The 20702-nt window shown below is 43.2% G+C and overlaps 1 protein-coding gene across 1 annotated transcript in view; it reads left to right on the top strand.

Moving 5' to 3' along the window:
• DGKQ (diacylglycerol kinase theta) overlaps window positions 1–20702 on the top strand; it is a 513416-nt gene that overhangs the window by 483316 nt on the left and 9398 nt on the right. Inside the window, exon 22 of the mRNA XM_029602759.1 lies at window positions 5705–5857. Within this exon, the coding sequence (XP_029458619.1) occupies window positions 5705–5857 (153 nt within the window). The remainder of the gene's footprint in view (window positions 1–5704; window positions 5858–20702) is intronic.

The raw sequence follows: 20702 nt of genomic DNA, 5'->3' as shown, positions 1-20702 counted from the left end.
TACGTAAAGAGATATAGGTTTTGTCATTGTAACACCTGGGCGGGACAGATCCCTCAGACTGAACCCAGGGCCACAATCTCTCCACAGATAGCAATCATACTCTGAATTTATTTATTTATAAATATTTGTTACCCACCCTTCCTACTTCAGAGCAGGGTACAACCTTAGACCTGGATTTATCAAAATGCGGTAAGTACCGCATGTGATTGCAAAAGGGGTGTGGTTTATGCAAAAATTCAGTTTATTGCAATTACCTAAGTTAGTGCACATTATCAGAATTTGTGATAGGTGTCAGACCTGTTGTAGTTCCTGCATATGACCACTGGGTGGACCATGTTTTGAGAGAGAGAGAGAGAGACTGGCCATAATGTCATCCCCTTAGGTAGGTATTTGTATCCCTATGGTAGGCCCACCTAGTAACTCGAGGTGGGGTTGAGGTATGAGTGTAGGGGGTTAGGGGCCACTTTGACATTCTACGTGACACGTACGAACAGAACAGTGGTCTCTTGTGAAGATCTGATGGCCTTCGGAGTGAGGAAACTCACTCCAAGATGAGATTTGGGCAATGTTCTCTCCACCTAGCTTGATTGGCTCTCTACCTGGGTAACGTCAAGCTAGGTGGAGAGAACATTGCCCAAATCTCATCTTGGAGTGAGTTTCCTCATTCCGAAGGCCATCAGATCTTCACAAGAGATCACTGTTCTGTTCGTACGTGTCACGTAGAATGTCAAAGTGGCCCCTAACCCCCTACACTCATACCTCAACCCCACCTCGAGTTACTTATAGGTTAATCATCAGAAATAAATAAGATAAAGGATAACACAGAGAATCAAACCATATTGCTAGGTTGACTCAAAAATGCCTTCTGGAAAAGATGCATTTTTAAGGTTTTAAAAAAAAAAAGTTTCATGGAGAGTCTCAATTCTTTGGTAAGGGTGTTCTAGAGAGAAGGGCTCCCTGTGGAGGGCAGGAGGGAACAATAGTTCTAAGGCCCTTTTGCAGTAGTCCCTGTTACAAGCCCCTTTCCGTCCTTGTAACCAGCACTAATAATAATCACAGTCTTTTGCTTCCAAAAAGCATACTGAGAAGCAATGTGGTTTCCAACTTCGTTTACTGATAATTTGATGACTGAAGAATATTTACAGCTCTCAATTTAGCCTTTAAATAAAGTCAATAAATAATAGGACAGCAGAAAGATTAATAAACTTGTGACCTCACTCTTCTGGTAAAGTCTCTTAATTCCTTTGGATGCACACTTATTAACTCTTGATCTCTTTCTTTTCCCAGTTACTCCAATTACTCAGATTGCAATACTTCAGTCATCTTTGCAATTCCCAATTTGATCCTAGCTTCTCCCCACTGCAGAGTGGTTAGAATAAATTTCCAGTATGTTATTAGAATGTAAGTCCCAATTCTCATACCTTTCCTGAAGTCATCGTAATTATTTAAGATCTCTTTATAAAGTACCAAATGCGCACTCTCCTATCAAGTGTAACACTCCTGAATCAACAGCAAACACAATTCTTATTAGCTTCAGATTTCTCTCTTTCTTGCCATTGGCAGGGATCCTTTCCTCACCAATGAATTCCTCCACACTTCAGGTTCTTTCAGAGTAAAATACACCACTGAATCTCTGGTACCAAAGGCAATCAGTTCCAAGTGAAATAAAAATAGTTTCTGAACCCAAAACAAAGGGAAAATCAAACAGAAGACAGGAAGGGTGGAAAAACATCCTCGTCTCCAAAATGAGAAGTTTGTCACTAAAGACAGATAATTTAAAATTGAAACGCCTTTGCATCAGGTCACTGCAGGTTTACACCCTGGAGGAGGAGTAGCAAGCTGTAGGTCTTTCCTTCCCTTGATTTAACCAAACACAGGGATGCTCCAATCTGCTGTGCACAGTTTATACAAGGGTTTCACTATGATAGTCTCCAAAAATTGGATTAAAAAGTAAAACACTATCAAACTGAGCCTAACTAGCAGGCAGACTCTCCAGGGAAAACCAGAATCCACTCCCTTCAATAAGTAGGAAAAAAACAAGGGGCAGGAAACAGAGAGCTCCTTTCCTCTTGAAAGGCTATCTAAAAATCCATGAGGATTGATGGTACTTGAGGAATATAAACAGCTAGAACACACCATCTCCAGCTCCCAAATGGGGGAGTAAAACCCAAACCTCTCTTTTTTTTCTAAATATCTGTGAACCTCCCCAGCAAGTTAGTACATTCCTTTCAGTAAGGGGAACCATAGGTTCCCTACATCGTGTTCAGTTGAATTTTACATGAAGTTTAAAGTTGTGAAACTGTGGGATATACTTTCATATCAAAGTGTTCTGGACTTGTTGAAGAGAAGGTTGAATGAGTTTGTGGAAGGCATAATGATCAACTGATATCTGTTATCTTGGGGAATGCCAAGTTTGTAGTCTTGAAGATAAAAATAGGCAATGTTAAACAGTGCCTTTTTTACTGTCCACTGGATTAGCAGATAATTCAAATGGAGGAATAGCCTAGTGGTTAGAGCAGCAGGTTGAGGACTAGGGAAGCCGGGGTTCAAATCCTACTGCTGTTCCTTGTGACTTTGGGTAAGTCACTTCACCCTCTATTGTCTTAGGTATAAACTTAAGGGCTCATGCATTAAGCCATTTACCTGGTAATACACACTGTTTACCATGCAATAAATGGCCTAATGTGAAGTATTTCAAATAACTTGTATTATTCTGGCCCCAGCACCACACTATTTAAATGAGCTGATTAGCATGGAAATACATGCTTATCAGCGCATAAATATCAAAAATGATGCAAATCAAATAATGTGGCATGCCAGAAAATTGTAAGCTACATTATTTGATGTGAAGTTAGTGTTATGTTTTGTAAGGTTTGGGTGGACCCTTGGACACTGTGACAGCTGACCATGCCCACGGGGGGAAGTCCTGTGAGGGGCCACAGGTCAGGCTCAGCTCTAGACACACAAACACAGATTATATCTTTATTTAGACAGTTTGTGAAGCCACCAGAGGTGGCGGTAGTGAGTAGAAGATGGAGCCCGGCTGGGCTAGTATTCCTCAGGGCGCTGGAACAGCAGTTCTTCCGGTAGCAGTGCTGTAGTGAAAAGAACTGAGAGAATGAGTACAATAAGACATTCACAGAGTCCCCAGTATGGAGAAGCCCCGAGATAGGGAGAGCTGGCCCTCGAGGAGCGAGTACCAGATCCCTGGGAGGAGAGACTCGTTGACAAGTACTCACGCAGCAGTTCCACGTAGGAGATGGCACTGGCGCTGGAACGGAGGCAGGCCCTCGAGGAACGAGTACCTGGTTCTAGGGAAACCGCTCTGAGGAGTAGATGGTAGTAGTACTCACAGATGGTGTCTGTAGCGAATTCTTCCAAGTAGAAGAGGAGATGGACACAGGCAGCGAGTCAGGGGGCATGGGCCCTCGAGGAGCGAGTACCGGTTCCTGATAGCGACCTGAAAGAAGCAGAGAGGCCCCCGAGGAGCGGGTACCCCGTTAGCAGAAAAGAGTCCAATATAAGTTAGAGGCAGAGTAGCTAGGTACGGAGAGCGAATCCCATCAGTAGGAAATCCCTTGCTAACTCAACGGCTAGCAATAAACAGTAGGCTTAAATATCCGGGCAGGGTGATGTCATGACAGGGGGATGCCCCTGAGGTTCGCGCCATAGAGGAAATAAGAATGAGGGCCGCGCGCCCTAAGGTATCTGAGGAGCATGGCGGGAGGCAGCGCCCAAGCCGGTCCGGGGACGCCGGAGAGGACGGTGGGCAGACGCTGCGGCAGCCAGACATCCACAAGGAGCAGGGGGAGTCGTAGAAAAAGAAAGGTAGGCGGAGTGAAGCCGTTGGGCAGCGACGGTTGCAACAGTAGGCTACAACTTCTGAGTTGTAGCTAACCTCCCCGAGGAGCATTGGGATACTAATGCACATCTTAATGCTCTGGTGCCTAGCCTTAATGGGTTCAATTGGCCCCCAAGTGACCCCTTAAAAAAGTGTTTTAAAAACTCTGAGGATCTGCATAAATGCCTGTTCGTCCCCTACCTCTAACCGTCACTCATGGTGGCAGCCATTGTAGAAAAACAATGTTTAATCCTTTTACATGTGTGGCACAGGTGCTGTCTCCAGCCTCCAACCTCCAATCCCTTCCCATCAGTGCAAAAATCTGGCCTCCGAAGGCCAGGACCCCCACTACCTACACTAGCCCATTCTCTGCACCCCCCTCATTCAGAACATCCCCTCTCCCATGCTCTGGACCCAACAGCAGCCATTTTCAAACTGGCACCAACTGTTCCTGAGCCCTGTCACATAAAAAATGACTGCTACTGGGCTTCGAGCCTAGGAGGCACTCTGGGTCCCCACTGGATCACCAGAGACAACATTTTGGATCCAGAGGGTGGGCTAGGTGGGGGGCCAGAGTTTTGCATTGATGGGGAGGTATTGAGGGTTGGGGAAGGAGCCTGCGCCACAGTTTTTAAATGATTAAAAATATTTTTTTACCACTATGGCCGCCTCCAAGGTAGAGTATTTATACAGACTCCATGGGTTTTTTCAACATCTTCAAAGGGATGACGTTGAGCTAATCAGTCCTTTTAAGTTATGGCACAGTCCCAAAGCTGCCATCACACATTTTATGGTGGCATTCGCCACCGCAGTGTTTTTCCCCATGGTATTTTAAATCAGCGAAGAATACCACAGATTAGTGAATGAGCCCTTTAGATTGTAAGCCCTCTGGGAACAAAAAAATACCTCCAGTACCTGAATGTAATTCGACTTAGCTACCAATGAAAAAGTAGATGTCCCTCTCTCTGCTTGGATGTCTCCCTACAAGTGAAATATAAAGTTTAATAAAATAAAGGTGTGAGCTAAATCTAAATAAATAGTTTGCTTTGTTGAATTCAGGGGCATAGTGGAGCAGGATAGAAAACATGTTGGTGGAGTGGCATAGGGGAGGAGAAGTAAAAGTTACTACAGTACACTCCATCCTGCTCAAAATTGTCAAATCATAAAATGTCATTTGCTAAGTTCTACAGGACATAGTGCAAACATAAGTAAAGGACTGCCACACATCAGGTATCCATTCTTATTTCTAGAACATTAAATATGTTCAAAAATATATAGAAAATAATCTAAAGTTGTCCAAAGTTATATAATCAATATAAACGGAATGGGGGTCCTAAAACTGTCCCTTACTAGTGAGATAAATGCCTCCACAGAAACACAGCTATGATATCAGAGTACGTGCATTGTTTTTTTCTGGGAGAGGTCTATAATTTTTGAAATTCAGTATAGTAGGTTCTGTGTTCTCCTTCTGCCTCACCTTGGGAGAATTTTTTGTTCATAAAAGTAAAGTAAAAGTTATTCATTCAAATAAAATTTCGTAGGCAATCCAGGCCTCAAGGTCGGAGTCCGTGGAGCTGCAAGAAAGGGAGTGATGCTTAGAGCAACCATGAAGGGCTTCACACTGAAATATTATTCAGATTCCTACTAAAAGGAAACCTGCCCCAGGTTTTTTGGCTCTATTAGGAATCATCCAGATTGAGCGAGGTGGGAGACAGCAGCAAAAGAGAAATGTTTCTGACTGAACATTTTCTAGCAGGGACCTGTAATAAAATCAGGTATCTTCCTATCTTGTGCTATTGCTTACTTTTTAAAAGACTATCAAGCTTTGAATATTAGCAGTTTCTATCCTAATTGTTTTGAAAGGGCCAAGTGCAGAGTGGATTACGTTCTGGGATTCGTATTGCCCAAGGCTCATACTTCCGTGTCACACTTCTGAAGCCTGTTCCACTTCAAGTGGATGGAGAGCCCTGGATCCAACCACCAGGTCAAATCATCATTTCTGCTGCAGGACCAAAGGTAAAAATGAAAAATATGTATCAACTTCAATTTCTAAATGTTTTTTTTATTGTTATTTTGTGTGAGTTGGGGCTCAGTTATATAAAATCTTCTTTGCCACCATTCAGTGACAATTTCCAGCAGGCTAGTGGTCCCCAATCATTCATTTGATATTTTTTTGTAATCAAGGTCCCACCATAGAGTTTCAGAAACAATGCTTTCCAGAGCAACTTTTTGATGTAAGGCTACTGTATCAGGAGTCAATTTCCTGATCTCCCATATTGTGTAAAGAAACTTCAGGATATGTCACTGTTGAAGGAAGTAAGGAACATGATTTTAAAATTACATGTAATCCCCCTTGACTGCCACTAGACAGTGCCAAAAGGTTAAAAATGTACTTTTCTCTGTAAAGTTGTGAAAGGAAGTTTTATTTATGAAAAAAATTATAAGATCAATATTACATTAGACATTTACAATAATAATATAATTTCTACTTTATAAAAGAAAAATGAACACAATACTGTTGTATGTACCCACAATCTCTATATCTTTAGGGATCTTCAGGGAAGAACATGTATCAGAGAATAATGTTATATACCAAATTATATCTACACCTGATCATAAATGGACCTATAGATTTCAGGAGTTGAGTTTTCCAAGATCAGCAGTGAGGATTCTTAAGATCTATACTGTTGCAGAATGTCATTTTTCTTTCCTTAAAGACTTCTGAAAATGTTTCTTTGGCTCCGTTTAAGATGGATGGTTCTCTCTATAGCATGCTTTCTTCTTAAAATGATTCTTATGGCAGATGCAGTTTAATGTGGACAAGTACAAAGTAATGCACGTAGAGAAAAATAATCCAAACTACAGGTATACGATGCTGTCTTAAGAGTCAGCACCCAGGAAAAGGATAATACCTTGAAATCTTCAGTTTAGTGTGCAGCAACGATCAACAAGGCAAAAAGAATGTTAAGAATTATTTAGAAACGAATAGAGAACAAAACTGAGAAAATCATAGTGCCATTGTAGATCCATGGTGTGAACGCACCTTGAAAACTGTTTTTAGTTCTGGTTGCCTCATCTCAAAAAAGACATATCAGGCATGGAAAAGGTACAGAGAAGGGCAACAAAAATGATAAAAGGAATGGAAAAGCTCCCTTATTTATTTATTGAAACATTTTATATACTGTCGTTCCATATCAAGAACATAAGTTTACAGAAGTAACATTCATAACTATAAATCAACAAATATTGATGGTTTACAGGGGTAGTATTCATAAACAGGAATTAACATATATCAAATGAAATGTTGCAATACATGTTAACTGCTTACTAAAGATCTAGGACATAAGGCAAGTAGTATATGAAAGTGATACAACAAATATCACATAATAGAACATAGTAATGAGATTCTTACATTCTCTTGTCATATTTTATTCCTCGAGCTTTGATTAATATCTCTCATCCTTTTTGATATTGTAGTTCTCGTACATTCTGATGTTTTCAAGTTAGGTTATATGCATTTTGAATAGTTGTGTTTTTAGCTCACATTTAAATATCTTTCTATTTGGTATCAAACATAAAGTCTCAGGTAGAAAATTCTACAGCTTTGAACCCGCTATGGAAAACACACAATCTCTTACTTTGAGTCAGATGTATATCTTACTTGAGTCAGACAGTATGGTTCAAGATCGCTAACGAGGGGTTCCAGTCACACAAAGACAGGAGTTTTGAATTTCAAAAATACAGACTTTGTTGAAATGGGAAAGTACCTAGAATCAGAGGAAGTGAACGAGCAGGGCTGGCAGAATCACTAGGCGAGCTAGGCCTGTGCCTAGGGCGCCGAGATTTAGGGGGCACTGCCGCCGCTCGCAGCCACTTCAGGCAGCAGAATTTTGAAGGGGCAAAAAGTGCCCCTTCAAAATTCTGCCCAGCCCCCGCCTCACCCTGCCTCCCCCCCGTCATGCCATCTTCCCGACGCCCGCCTGGTGGACCAGTGGAGGGCCCGGGAAGCGATCTGCCGCTCCTGGGGCCTCGGCTGCCATTAACCAAAATGGCGCCGGTGGCCTTTAGCCCCTACCATGTGACAGGGGCCAACCAATGGCACCGGTAGTCCCTGTCACATGGTAGGGGCTGAAGGCCAATGACCCGGGAGCAGCAGATCGCTCCTGGGCTCCCTGCTGGACCAGGTGTTTTGTGAGGGTTTTTTGAGGGTGGGGGAGTGGCGGCATGTCGTCCCTGCCCCTGGAGTCAGTGCTGCGACCGAGGGCGGGGCTGGGGGCAGCAGCGCAAGGCTGAAGGTGCCTAGGGCACCCAATCCCCTTGCACTGGCCCTGTGAACAAGGTAGAACTACAATGGGCAAAATGCAACAAATCTTTGTTAAACAAGTAAGTAAAACTAAAGAAAGAAAAAACCAATTTGGTACACAAAGGAAGTAGCTGATAATATAAAAACAAAGAAAATGGCATTTAAGAAATACAAGAGATCCCAAATAGAACACAGAATAGAATATCTGAAGACAGGGGAAGACCAAGATGGCCATTCCTGTTGGAATTATGTTTATTTTTCCCCAAATACTAATGATGCCGCATACTAAGAGAAAAGCAAAATTAAGAGAAGCTACGGCTTCTTCTCTCTTACCTGCAACTGAATTCTCTCAACCACGGATTGAGGCATTTTTTGCGACTCCTCTGCAACTACTGGAGGGAAGGGCCATGGATGTGTCTGGCGGGGAGCAAACGCCAGGCCTCAAGGCAGAGGAAACATCTTTAAGCCCCGAAGCCCCAGCACTCCCACCTCCCCATTCCACTGTTTTTGCTGATACTCTTAAGGAAATGTTACCTTCATCAACGAAAGTTGAGTTAATTCAAGGAACTGTGTCAGCCCCAAGAAGTGACGCTATTTTGGCACAAACTTCGGAGAACCTCTGTAAGGGAGGTTCCAAGGTCGTTTTGGAAAAGCTTTCGTCGGCTAGTGGAGAGAAGGCGGTGGGGAACCCCTCAGAAGGAGGAGAAGGTGATTCAAAGGTACGTTTAATTATTCAGCCCTCGTTGTCTCGACCTTGGGTGATCACTTTAGAGGCGATATGGAATGCATTAACTTCTTTGGCAAAAGCAATATGTTCTTTAACACAAGCTGTGAAAGAAAATCCTACGAATACTGAGAAAGTGGAAATTCAAATAATGGCGGCAGATTTAAGAATAATCTATAGAAGCTGTACAAATGAAGCTAATGCAATCAGATACCGGTCATTTAAAGAATTTGGAAAACTTAGAAAATATACTGAGAGGTTTAATTAAACTTAAGGATCCTGAACTTTCCTTATTTGAAATTAATACCTCCTCTTGATATCTTCAGCAACTATCTTACGAGGATCCTTAAGCTACCTAAAGAAGCAATTCCTGCAATCACAAAAATCTTTTATTTACCATCTTCTTTGAAAGAGGTATCGGTGGATCAAGCTCAAGAAAATACTCCAAATATTTTGGATATCTTGGAACTATCTTGTGATATGGATATTCAGACTAGAGGGACTCTGCTTGTAACATTTGCGTTTCCATCTGAAAGAAATTCGATATTAAGAATTTTTCTTCAAAACCAGTCCTGCTTGTTCCATGGCCAGAAGATCTGGATGTACCCGGATATAATGAAAACTACACAAGAGAGAGACACAAGAAGTTCTTGTCAATAAGAGCTGAAGTCCAAGTGCTAGGTTTTCACTGAAATATCCGTGTAAATGTTTAATAAATTATCAAAATTCAAATTATGTGTTTTCTGAAACAGCTCAATTACGTGCATTTGTAGATTCACACTCCCAAAATTGTTCTGAGGGGCGTTTGGGGGGATAGAGAAGTTATTGTAAGGGAACCTAGAACCTATTTTCCTCAAGAAGTTTGTTTGTTCTTAATAGCTCCCTTATTCTTTTATGTTCTCCCCTTATTTCCTCTAAAGAAGGAGGTACTTAATTTTTGTATGCTACTTATTGTAATTTTCTGGATTATCAAGAACTGATTGTAAAAGTATCTTTTATTGTGATTACAGGTTATGCTTGTATGTGAACTTTGAAATGCAATTAAAAATAAAATTATAAAAAAAATATATATCTGAAGACACTAAAGGAAACAAAAAAATTAGGAAAGCAAAAAGTCAAGCAAAGGAAAGGATTGCCAAAGAGATTAAACAAGGGAACAAATCATTTTTCAAATACATCAGTGAAAAAATAAAAGTCCAAAGGGGCATACTGAGATTAAGAGATGACAAGGATCAGTATGTGAAAGAGGATTTAGAAATGGTACATATATTAAACAAATACGTCAGTTCAGTTTTCACCACAGAAAACCCAGGATATGGCCCACTAATGGTTAACAAGACTGTGGATGGAAGGACACTAGACAACAAGCCGATTACAGAAGAAGATGTTTAGGAGGAGCTAGGAAAAATAAAAGTGGATAAAGACATGGGGCCGTACAAAATTCACACCAGAGTGCTGAAAGAGCTCAGAGATTTGCTAGCAAGACCACTAAGTAACCTGTTTAATAGATCACTAGATTCGGGTATGGTACCAAAAGATTGGAGAAGAGCAGTGGTGGTACCGCTACACAAAAGTAGTAGTAGAGAGGTTGTGGGAAACTGCAGGCCGGTAAGCCTCACCTCGGTGGTGGATAAATTGGTGAAGAAGGTATTGAAAGGAAGGATAGTAAACTAACTGGAATCCAGAAGATTGCTAGATCCAAAACTACATGCATTCACCAGGGGGAGGTCATGTCTGACAAATTTGATAGATTTCTTTGACTATGTGACTTGGGAATTGAACCATGGAAGAGCACTGGAGGTAATTTACTTGGACTTTAGCAAAGCCTTTGATACGTTCCCATACATAAGACTTGTTAATAAAAAGAGAAGTTTAGGGCTGAATGACAAGATTGTGACATGGATTGCAAACTGGCTGACAGATAGAAGTCAGAGTGTGATGGTGAATGGAATTCATTCTGAAGAGAGGAAGGTGTTGAGTGGTGTGCCACAGGGTTCAGTGTTGGGGCCAGTGCTGTTCAATATATATGTGAGTGACATAACAGAAGAAATTGTGGGTAAAGTCTGTCTATTTGCAGATGATACTAAAATCTGTAACAGGGTAGACACACCAGAAGGAGTGGAGAGAATGAGAAGTGATCTATGTAAGCTAGAGAATTGGTCCGAAACATGGCAGTTGAGCTTCCATGAAAACAAATGCAGAGTCATACATCTTGGGAGCGGCAACCCAAAGGAACTGTATGTGTTGGGGGGAGATGAAACTGATAAATATGGAGCAAGAGAGAGACTAAGGGGTCATAGTGTCTAGTGATCTAAAGATGGCTAATCAGTGCGACAGGGCAATTGCAAAAGCCAGACAAATGTTGGACTGGATAGAAAGAGGATCTGTACGAGGAAGTAATAATTCCCTTGTACAGATCCTTGGTGAGGCCCAACCTGGAGTACTGTGTTCAGTTCTGGAAACCCGTATCTCAAGGGGGACAGAGACAGAGTGGAGGAGGTTCAGAGAAAGGCGACTAAGATTGTGGTAGGACTCCATCATATGACCTACGAGGACAGGTTAAAGGGCCTAAACACGCATACCCTGGAAGAAAGAAGACGCAGAGGGGACATGATTCAGGGGAGATACCAGTTCCAGAGATGGTTTTCAGGGGTGATGAGTCAGACGAACTGAACGAAATCACTGTGAACGTGGAAGATGTAGTAGGCCAGATTGACAAACTAAAGAGTAGCAAATCACTTGGACCAGATGGTATGCATCCTAGGGTACTGAAGGAACTAAAAAATGAAATTTCTCATCTATTAGTTAAAATTTGTAACCTATCATTAAAATCATCCATTGTACCTGAAGACTGGAGGGTGGCCAATGTAACCCCAATATTTAAAAAAGGCTCCAGGGGCGAACCGGGTAACTATAGACCAGTGAGCCTGACTTCAGTGCCGGGAAAAATAGTGGAAACTATTCTCAAGATCAAAATCGTAGAGCATATAGAAAGACATGGTTTAATGGAACACAGTCAACATGGATTTACCCAAGGGAAGTCTTGCCTAACAAATCTGCTTCAATTTTTTTGAAGGGGTTAATAAACATGTGGATAAAGGTGAACCAGTAGATGTAGTGTATTTGGATTTTCAGAAGGCGTTTGACAAAGTCCCTCATGAGAGGCTTCTAAGAAAACTAAAAAGTCATGGGATAGGAGGCAATGTCCTTTCGTGGATTACAAACTGGTTAAAAGACAGGAAACAGAGTCTGATTAAATGGTCAGTTTTTCTCAGTGGAAAAGGGTAAACAGTGGAGTGCCTCAGGGATCTGTACTTGGACCGGTGCTTTTCAATATATATATATATATATATAAATGATCTGGAAAGGAATATCGACAAGTGAGGTTATCAAATTTGCTGATGATACAAAATTATTCAGAGTAGTTAAATCACAAGCGGATTGTGATACATTACAGGAGGACCTTGCAAGACTAGAAGATTTGGGCATCCAAATGGCAGATGAAATTTAATGTGGCCAAGTGCAAGGTGTTGCATATAGGGAAAAATAACCCTTCCTGTAGTTACACGATGTTAGGTTCCATATTAGGAGCTACCACCCAGGAAAAAGAGCTAGGCATCATAGTGGATAATACTTTAAAATCATCGGTTCAGTGTGCTGCAGCAGTCAAAAAAGCAAACAATGTTAGGAATTATTAGGAAGGGAATGGTTAATAAAACGGAAAGTGTTATAATGCCTCTATGTCGCTCCATGGTGAGACCGCACCTTGTACAATTCTGGTCGCCGCATCTCAAAAAAGATATAGTTGCGATGGAGAAGGTACAGAGAAGGGCAACCAAAATGATAAAGGGGATGGAACAACTCCCCTATGAGGAAAGGCTGAAGAGGTTAAGGCTGTTCAGCTTGGAGAAGAGACGGCTGAGGGGGGATATGATAGAGGTCTTTAAGATCATGAGATGTCTTGAACGAGTAGATATGAATCGGTTATTTACACTTTCGTATAACAGAAGGACTAGGGGGCATTCCATGAAGTTAGCAAGTAGCACATTTAAGACTAATCTGAGAAAATTCTTTTTCACTTAACTCACAATAAAGCTCTGGAATTTGTTGCCAGAGGACATGGTTAGTGCAAGTAGTGTAGCTGGGTTCAAAAAAGGTTTGGATAAGTTCTTGGAGGTGAAGTCCATTAACAGCTATTAATCAAGTTTACTTAGGAAATAGCCACAGCTATTAATTGCATCAGTAGCATGGGATCTTCTTAGTGTTTGGGTAATTGCCAGGTTCTTGTGGTCTGGTTTGGCCTCTGTTGGAAACAGGATGCTGGGCTTGATGGACCCTTTGTCTGACCCAGCATGGCAATTTCTTATGTTCTTATGACCTTCAGATACATGAAAGGTATAAACGATTCACAATTAAAAACAAACCTCTTCTACTTGGGATCAGGGGACATCGGAGTTCCCGTCTGGATTTGTGCACCATTAATGAGCGCTAGCAAGCTATCATCAGCCATAGCTGCTGGAAAGGGACACCTTCAGACAGATAGGTGAGCCAAGGGCAACCATCAATGGCAATAGCAGTCATTTTGGGACATCGATGAGACGTATCAGAGCCATGTTGGGGCTGCAGAGCCTCTGCCTACAGATGCCTCTGGCATCCTTGGTTACCGCCAGTGCATCGATGCCTTTGGACACCGAGGTCTCTTCAGTACCACTGGGCTATTGCTGTCCGCAGGCATATGTGGCACCAGGGATGGCGCTATATACCATCGACCTGATTAAGGCATGGTCAAGCACCGTTGAAGCCCTGGGTGCAGCATTATTTGGTGCTGTTAATGTGATCCATTGTTGGTGAGTGCAAGAGCGCTATTGACTCTACGGGCACTGCCACCACGGGCACCAGTGGATGTGGTCAGATGCCGCAGGACAAGACCGCAGAGCAGCATGGGCACTGTCTGTCACCATGGACTTTGCTGCTGCTGTTCCATAAGGGAAATGGTGGTGAGCCATTCCCAATGCAATTTCATGGGCTGTGTCCAGCCTCTTGGAGCATTATCAGATACTGGAGAGGGCGACATCATAGAAAGCCGCCCACCACCATGCCATAACCAGAGACCCACTGGTTCTGGGATGCCGTCATCACACTGTTCCTATTCACTCCACTGGGCATTAGTCTGACAGTGGAGCACAGGATGCACAGTCGAGTACGGCAAGGGTTCTGCTCCAAGAGCCTCTGGTGATGGCAGGTGGTATTTTTCCTGTCTGTTCAGTACTCAGCCATGCGAGGGTTCTGTCATTGTCACATCAAGATATCAGCCTCCTTGTCAGTTCTGCACCACAAAGTGCTGGGAAGCACTGGCAAAGAAGGCATCATCACACACTCTGTGATTGCATTTTGGCAGCACGCAGCCAATGACTCTAACAGGTGGTGATTGGTCCTCGCTGGGCAGTGGGATTCTACCCACAAGCACAGAAGTGGGTTCCTAGGTGGCCACCATCCGTACGATGGGATACCCTTGTATGAGTAGTAGCATGCTTTTACAGTAGAGGACTCTATTCTTCCAGTTGCCCTCTATTGTATGGGTGTGTATGTGTGTTTCCCTCGCGGCGAGCACAACAGGTTGTGTGCTGCAGCCATAGAACTGCGTTCCTGGTTGGACCCTTGACATCAGGAGGGTAGTGTCGGGAGTTTTCTTCTTCCTCAGAAGTGAAATATGTCTTTCAAACCCTCTTGGGTCACAAATCCCGTGTGGGGAAGCCCCTGGTGCTCCATCCCTTGAAGATTATCACCAAATGGAAGCCTCGATTCTTCGAATTGTTGCCTCTCCTTGTATGCCAAGACCGAGGGACAGCAGCATCCATCATGTTGACACTGTACCTCTACCACCTTCCTGCGACGCCCTTCTAGCATCATTTAACACCCTATGCTTCAAGCAAATAATAACTGTCCCCACACATAAGGCTGGCCACTCTCTAAATCTCATCTTTACCAACTCTCTAATCTAACCATACCCCCCAAAATGTACACCCATCCCCTGGTCCGACCACTTCCTCGTTGAAAGCACCTGCTCCATAAAAACCTCAACCACTCCTACGTGCACTAAGAAAACTTTCCAATTCAGGAAACCCTGCAAAAGGGATGACTTAATCACAGCCCTTTCTAATGAACTTGGCAAACTAGACCTGACCGACTCTGACTCTGTCCTTGCATCATGAAATCACCTCACCAACACTGTTACCAATTATATTTGCCCTACTCAATCCATAGAAATTGACCCCTTAAATAACACAAAAAAAACCTTGGTATACCTCTGAACTCAAAACCATGAAACACAACTTAAGAAAGCAAGAAAAGAGCTGGCGCAAACAACCATCTCTGTCTCAACTGGCAACATTCAAATCCCTCCTTCACATCTACAGAGAAACCATAAACAAAACCAAACAAGACTTCTATGCCCAAAGAATCCATCAACTCCAATTTAATGCCCATGCCCTTTTTGAATACGTTACTACCCTCACCAAAACATCCCCCACCTCCACGCCAGACGCAGATGACAAGACCAAATGTGAAGGCCTTGCATTATTTTTCCATGATAAAATTGCCAAACTTATGTCACGCTTCTCAACAACCCTTGCGCCCACAAAAACCCGAGCAATCAACCCTACTGCCGACTCAATACTTGAGACCACTGCATCATCAGAAATGGAATCCATCCTAAAGAATATGAGACCATCATCTCACCCTTCAGACAATATCCCCTCCAAAGCCCTCCTGACCATCCCTAATATTTCCCAACCCATATCCAACATTATAAACAGTTCCATTTCACTTGGCACAGTCCCAAACCCACTTAAGCAAGCTATAGTAAAACCCATACTAAAAAAAACCTACCCTTGACCCTGTTAACTATAGCCCCAACTTCAACCTACCGTTTATAGCAAAAATCTTAGAAAAAAACAGTTAATCGACAACTAACTGACTACTTAGATGAACATCACATCCTCTTCCCATCTCAATACGGATTCCGGAAACACCACAGCACTGAAACCCTCCTTATCGCACTAACTGACTACCTCCTGAAAGGCCTAGACAAAGGCCATTCGTTCATCTTGGCCCTCCTAGACATATCTTCCACCTTCGACACTGTCAACCACAACATTCTAATTGAGCACCTCAGAGAAATAGGAATATCTGGGGTCCCTCTTCAATGGTTTAAATCATACCTAAACAGGCGGCAATAGAAAGTTAAAATTGGAAACAACGAATCCAAACCAATCAATCTGACACAAGGCATCCCACAAGGCTCCTCATTGTCTTCCACCTTATTTAACATATAGCTACTTCCCCTCTGCCACTTCCTCTCGGAACTTGGTCTTCCACATTTTATAATTGCGGACGACGTCCAGATCCTCATACCTGTGACTGACACCTTGCCCAATGCCATTAAGACTTGGGAATTTGCCCTCTTGGCAATCAGCAACCTACTCTCCAATATCAACCTTGCTCTCAATACAACTAAAACCGAGCTCTTAACTATTTTGCCCCAAAACATCAACATCAACTGCTCCCCCACTCTACACACCACCTTCCAACATTTCATTCTCATAATATGTACACAACCTTGGCGTTTCACTGGACAACCAAATTAACCTTAAAAAATTCATCAACTCCACCCTAAAAGATGGCTTTTTCAAACTTCACACTCTAAAAAAAACTGAAATCTTTACTACATTTCAGCGACTTCCGTACAGTTCTTCAATCCACTATTCTGTCGAAACTTGATTACTGCAATGCCATCCTGCTAGGCCATCCCAAAAACTCAACCCAACCCCTCCAAATGCTCCAAAATGCCGCCACCCGTATTCTCACCAACACCCACAGAAATGATCACATCACCCCAGTACTCAAAGAACTGCACTGGCTCCCATCACATCCCTGATCATATACAAGACCCTTATGCTCATCCACAAATCCCTACACAATCAAAACATGCACTGGTTCAATGATTCTCTACTATTTTGCACCTCTGCAAAACCCACTAGAAACCAATACCTGGCAACTCTACACACTCCATCACCTAAACTTACAAACCTTTCTTCCACCAAAGGCCGTGCACTCTCCATTGCAGGCCCTGCACTATGGAACACCATGCCTACTGATCTACACCAAGAACTCTGCCCAAAGAAATTCAAACAGAACCTAAAGACCTGGCTATTCAACAGGCATATACATGAACCGCCCCTCCCTCACAAAGTGCCCAACTAGTTTCCCTCCTACCCCACTCCTTCCCTTGTTTCCAATCTTGCCACACCCCACACCATGCTAACCTTATACAGCCCCTAACTCACCATTCCCCTCGTGCTTTCCCCTCTATTGTAAATATTGTCACCACATCACTTTGACTCTAATTACAGTGTTATGTTGTATGACTATTTATGCCTTGATTATCTTGACAAGCTGTCACTCCTTACTGTTCCAAATTGCTAGTTTTTAAGCTATTGTTTATATGCCCTGACTTTGACAAGCTGTAACCCCTTACTGTTCTAAATAGCTAGTTATTAAGCTGTTCATAATCCCGTTCATAGTTCTCTGTAAAGCCAGTTTGCTACATTTTGTTCTTTGTAAACAGATATGATGTTCCCCAACGAATGTCGGTCTATAAAAATGTTCAATTAAATAAATAAATCATTAGACAGTTTTTGCTGGGGTCCTTCCGTTGATTACTGTGGTGGCCTACCCCATCTGAAGGTAGCTGCCAGTTGGCAGATTGTGTGCTTCTGAATCTCAGCGATTGTAACTCAATTCTCAACTGGAGAATTAAACAGTTTTTTGGGATCAGGAGGCCCCTATTCCTGTTACTTTCCTGTCCCTTCAGGAAGGGGAGACTCCACAGCAGCCCTTATGGTTTCTCCTTTGGACGCCCGGTTATCTACCCCTACAAGGGGTGTCTCTCGTTCTCCATTTCCCGGAGAAGGGATGTCACTGCTTTTGACTGGTGGTCATTTTCGGTTCCTCGTGGATTCCAAGAGTTGGTCAATTGGTAGCGCTCTCCTTAGGATGTCCTAAGGCATAGCAGGTCTATTTTGCGAGGGCACCATTCCGGTGAAGATTAGGGATTTCTCCCATCCAGGAATCACCTTTGATACCTGCTGAGCTCAATGTGCATTTTTTGATAAGGACCACTATTGCCAGTCATTCTCGCTTCAGGGATCCTATCTCAATGAGGAGTGTTCTAATCCATCTAATTGGCAAGTATGCCTTTCAACCTATTGCCATCTCTATGGCTGAGGGAGTTGGGGGATGAGGGACCCCGCAATAGAGGAGATACTCTTTGGTTGCAGTGGTTTACAAGCTATACTTCCCCATTTTAGGGATAACCCTGTCTGCAGATAGGGGAGTTCTGGTTTATGCAACGATTGTTCCATTTACTGGACCACGTACTTCCTTGGGTGAATTGTATGTAATCATGGCTGAGGTATTAATACCTACGCCAAGGTCATGGCAGTCTGTTCCAAGATCACACCGACCCTGCCCTGGTACCCTTAGGGTTTCCAGACCAATGAAGAAATCCTGTTCGACAGGGGTCTGCACTTGCGGTACCCCGGCTTCCTGTCTCTTGGTGGAGTGTTTCAAGATGTCTTCCCTAGGGGATTCGCTCAGTTTGAGCTGTTCCAAGCAGGCCGAGGGATCTATCTTGATGGGTAACTCCCTACTGGAATCGGCAGTGAGTTCTTTGCTTGGGATTGAGATATACAATCTAGTGATTTGTTCATATCCCTGCAGTCCAGTGGTCTGTATTCTTGTGTTCTTTGCTCCTTCTGACTTCCAGTTGGAATGTAGAGGGGAGGGGAGGAAAAGCTAGGGCAGTCATGGTATATGTTAGTGTATACTTGTCAGGAAAGATACATCACTTTTCCCTATATTTTCACCAAGTTCTGGCCAGTTCTGCCTTTACCTTTTCTCAATTCACTAGGTTGTCCAAAGTGCCTTCCTGCTCACCTAAACTATCCTGTAGTCAGGATGGATAGCCCTGCCTTTGACAGGGTGCAGTATGGATGAGCTTCAGGCCTGGCTTATCTCCCTGCTTGGGTGTTTGAGCTAGCAATCCCATTTAAGGATTGCCTTTCATCCCCTGAAACTCTTGGTCGGCTATTTCTGGTGCTTTGGCTCATAGGATCTGTCATAGACCTGCCGTTGTTAATGATTATTCTTCCAAGCATTTTAGCTGTAGAAATTGCTTCCATACATGTAGCTTGCAAAGTTGGTGCTAAGGAGGGACCTAAAATTTTGTAAAATTCATTTCCCAAACCATCAGGTCCAGCGGCCTTGGACAGTTTTAATTTCTTAATATGCATAGTTATTTCTGATTCAGACAACTCCTTCTTAAGTGGAAGGATTTGCTTTATCTCTATATGGCATATGCGTATAGGTTAAAATACCAGTCAAAGCTCAATCTTCGATTGTGGCATTTCAAGCACTGCATAGTTGAATGTGGATGAATATGTGGATAGTGTGAATGGTGGTGTGAGAGAGCGTTGACCTGGTTGTTTATGTTTGGCTTTCAATGGTGAACTAGGGTTGGGATGGGTACATAAACACCAAGAGGCAGAATTTTTGTATTTCAGTTTTTACTTGTTGACAGATTTCCATATTGTTATATTTTTTTTTCTCTTTTGTTTCCTTCTCTATTGGATGGATTTGTATCTGTTGTCTCTTGAGTAAAGATATTTCTCCCAGGACAAGCAGGTCGGTAGTCCTCACATGTGGGTGACGTCAGCAGACGGAGCGCTATCACGGAAAACTTTTCTGTCATGCCATAATCCCTGTAGCCAGTCTCTTTTTTTTCCTCGCTGCAGTTTGCCTTGCGGTTAGCTGCTTTGTGAGAATTTTCTCACACAATTTTCTTCTCAGAAAAAACTTGAAAATTACTTCATTTAAAAAGTTCCCTCATAAGGATCTCCCATCGCGGTAGTGTTTTTCATCGCTCAATGAGTAAAGTTCACTGTCCCCGGTCAGTTCCTGTTTTTGGCAACAGGTTTCAGAAAATGTCCGGAGTGCCCCTGTACCATGTCAGTTACCAACCCACATGATGTCTGTGTGCTGTGCCTCGGCTCATTACACGACGTTTCTCACTGCCCAAGTTGTGCCCAGATGACTCCGAAGGGTAGGTGGGCTCGCCTCGACAAGATGGAGACCCTGTTTAAAATTAAATTGATTCCATTGACGTCCACCCAATCATCACCGGCAGGAGCATCGAAGAAATTAGTCATCAAATCTCGCCAGGAGCATCAGGGCAGCGGCAACCGTCCGTCACCAACTCCGTCTAAGGCATCTATATCATCTACCTCTGTGCTGGAGAAAGACCAGACAAAGCACCAAGGGAAACACCGGCACAGAGGCAAGTCTGCTCCCGGTGCCGGCACCGATACCGCATCAGCCTCGATGGCTACTGAGCCGCTTGCAAAGAGGACATGGGTAGAGGAGCCTTTAACACCCTCTCCACCTGAAAAACCAAGATGATCCTCACTGATATCGGTGCTGGGTACTGAGCCCACACAAGTCTCTGTGGAGGTGCCAGTAGCGCCTAGCCTGCCACCCCCTGTAGCTGTGATATCTACACCAGCTTTCAGGGAGGAACTGGACAGTTTTATCTGCCAGGCAGTGCTCAATGCTATCCAAGATCTACAGCCATCTATGCCGGCCTCCATACCAGCACCGGAGCAATCGATATTTGCACCGTTGCTGACCAGACTTGATACACTCATCGGTGCCCTTCCAACACAACCCGGGCCGCCGATGCCAGAGCAACCCACAAAGCCTCTGAAAACACAGAGTCC

Source organism: Rhinatrema bivittatum, chromosome 1, assembly GCF_901001135.1.
Source record: "Rhinatrema bivittatum chromosome 1, aRhiBiv1.1, whole genome shotgun sequence".
Classification (NCBI taxonomy): Eukaryota; Metazoa; Chordata; class Amphibia; order Gymnophiona; family Rhinatrematidae; genus Rhinatrema; species Rhinatrema bivittatum.
The sequence above is the reverse complement of the archived record's forward strand: the minus strand, read 5'-3'. Positions and strand labels throughout refer to the sequence as shown.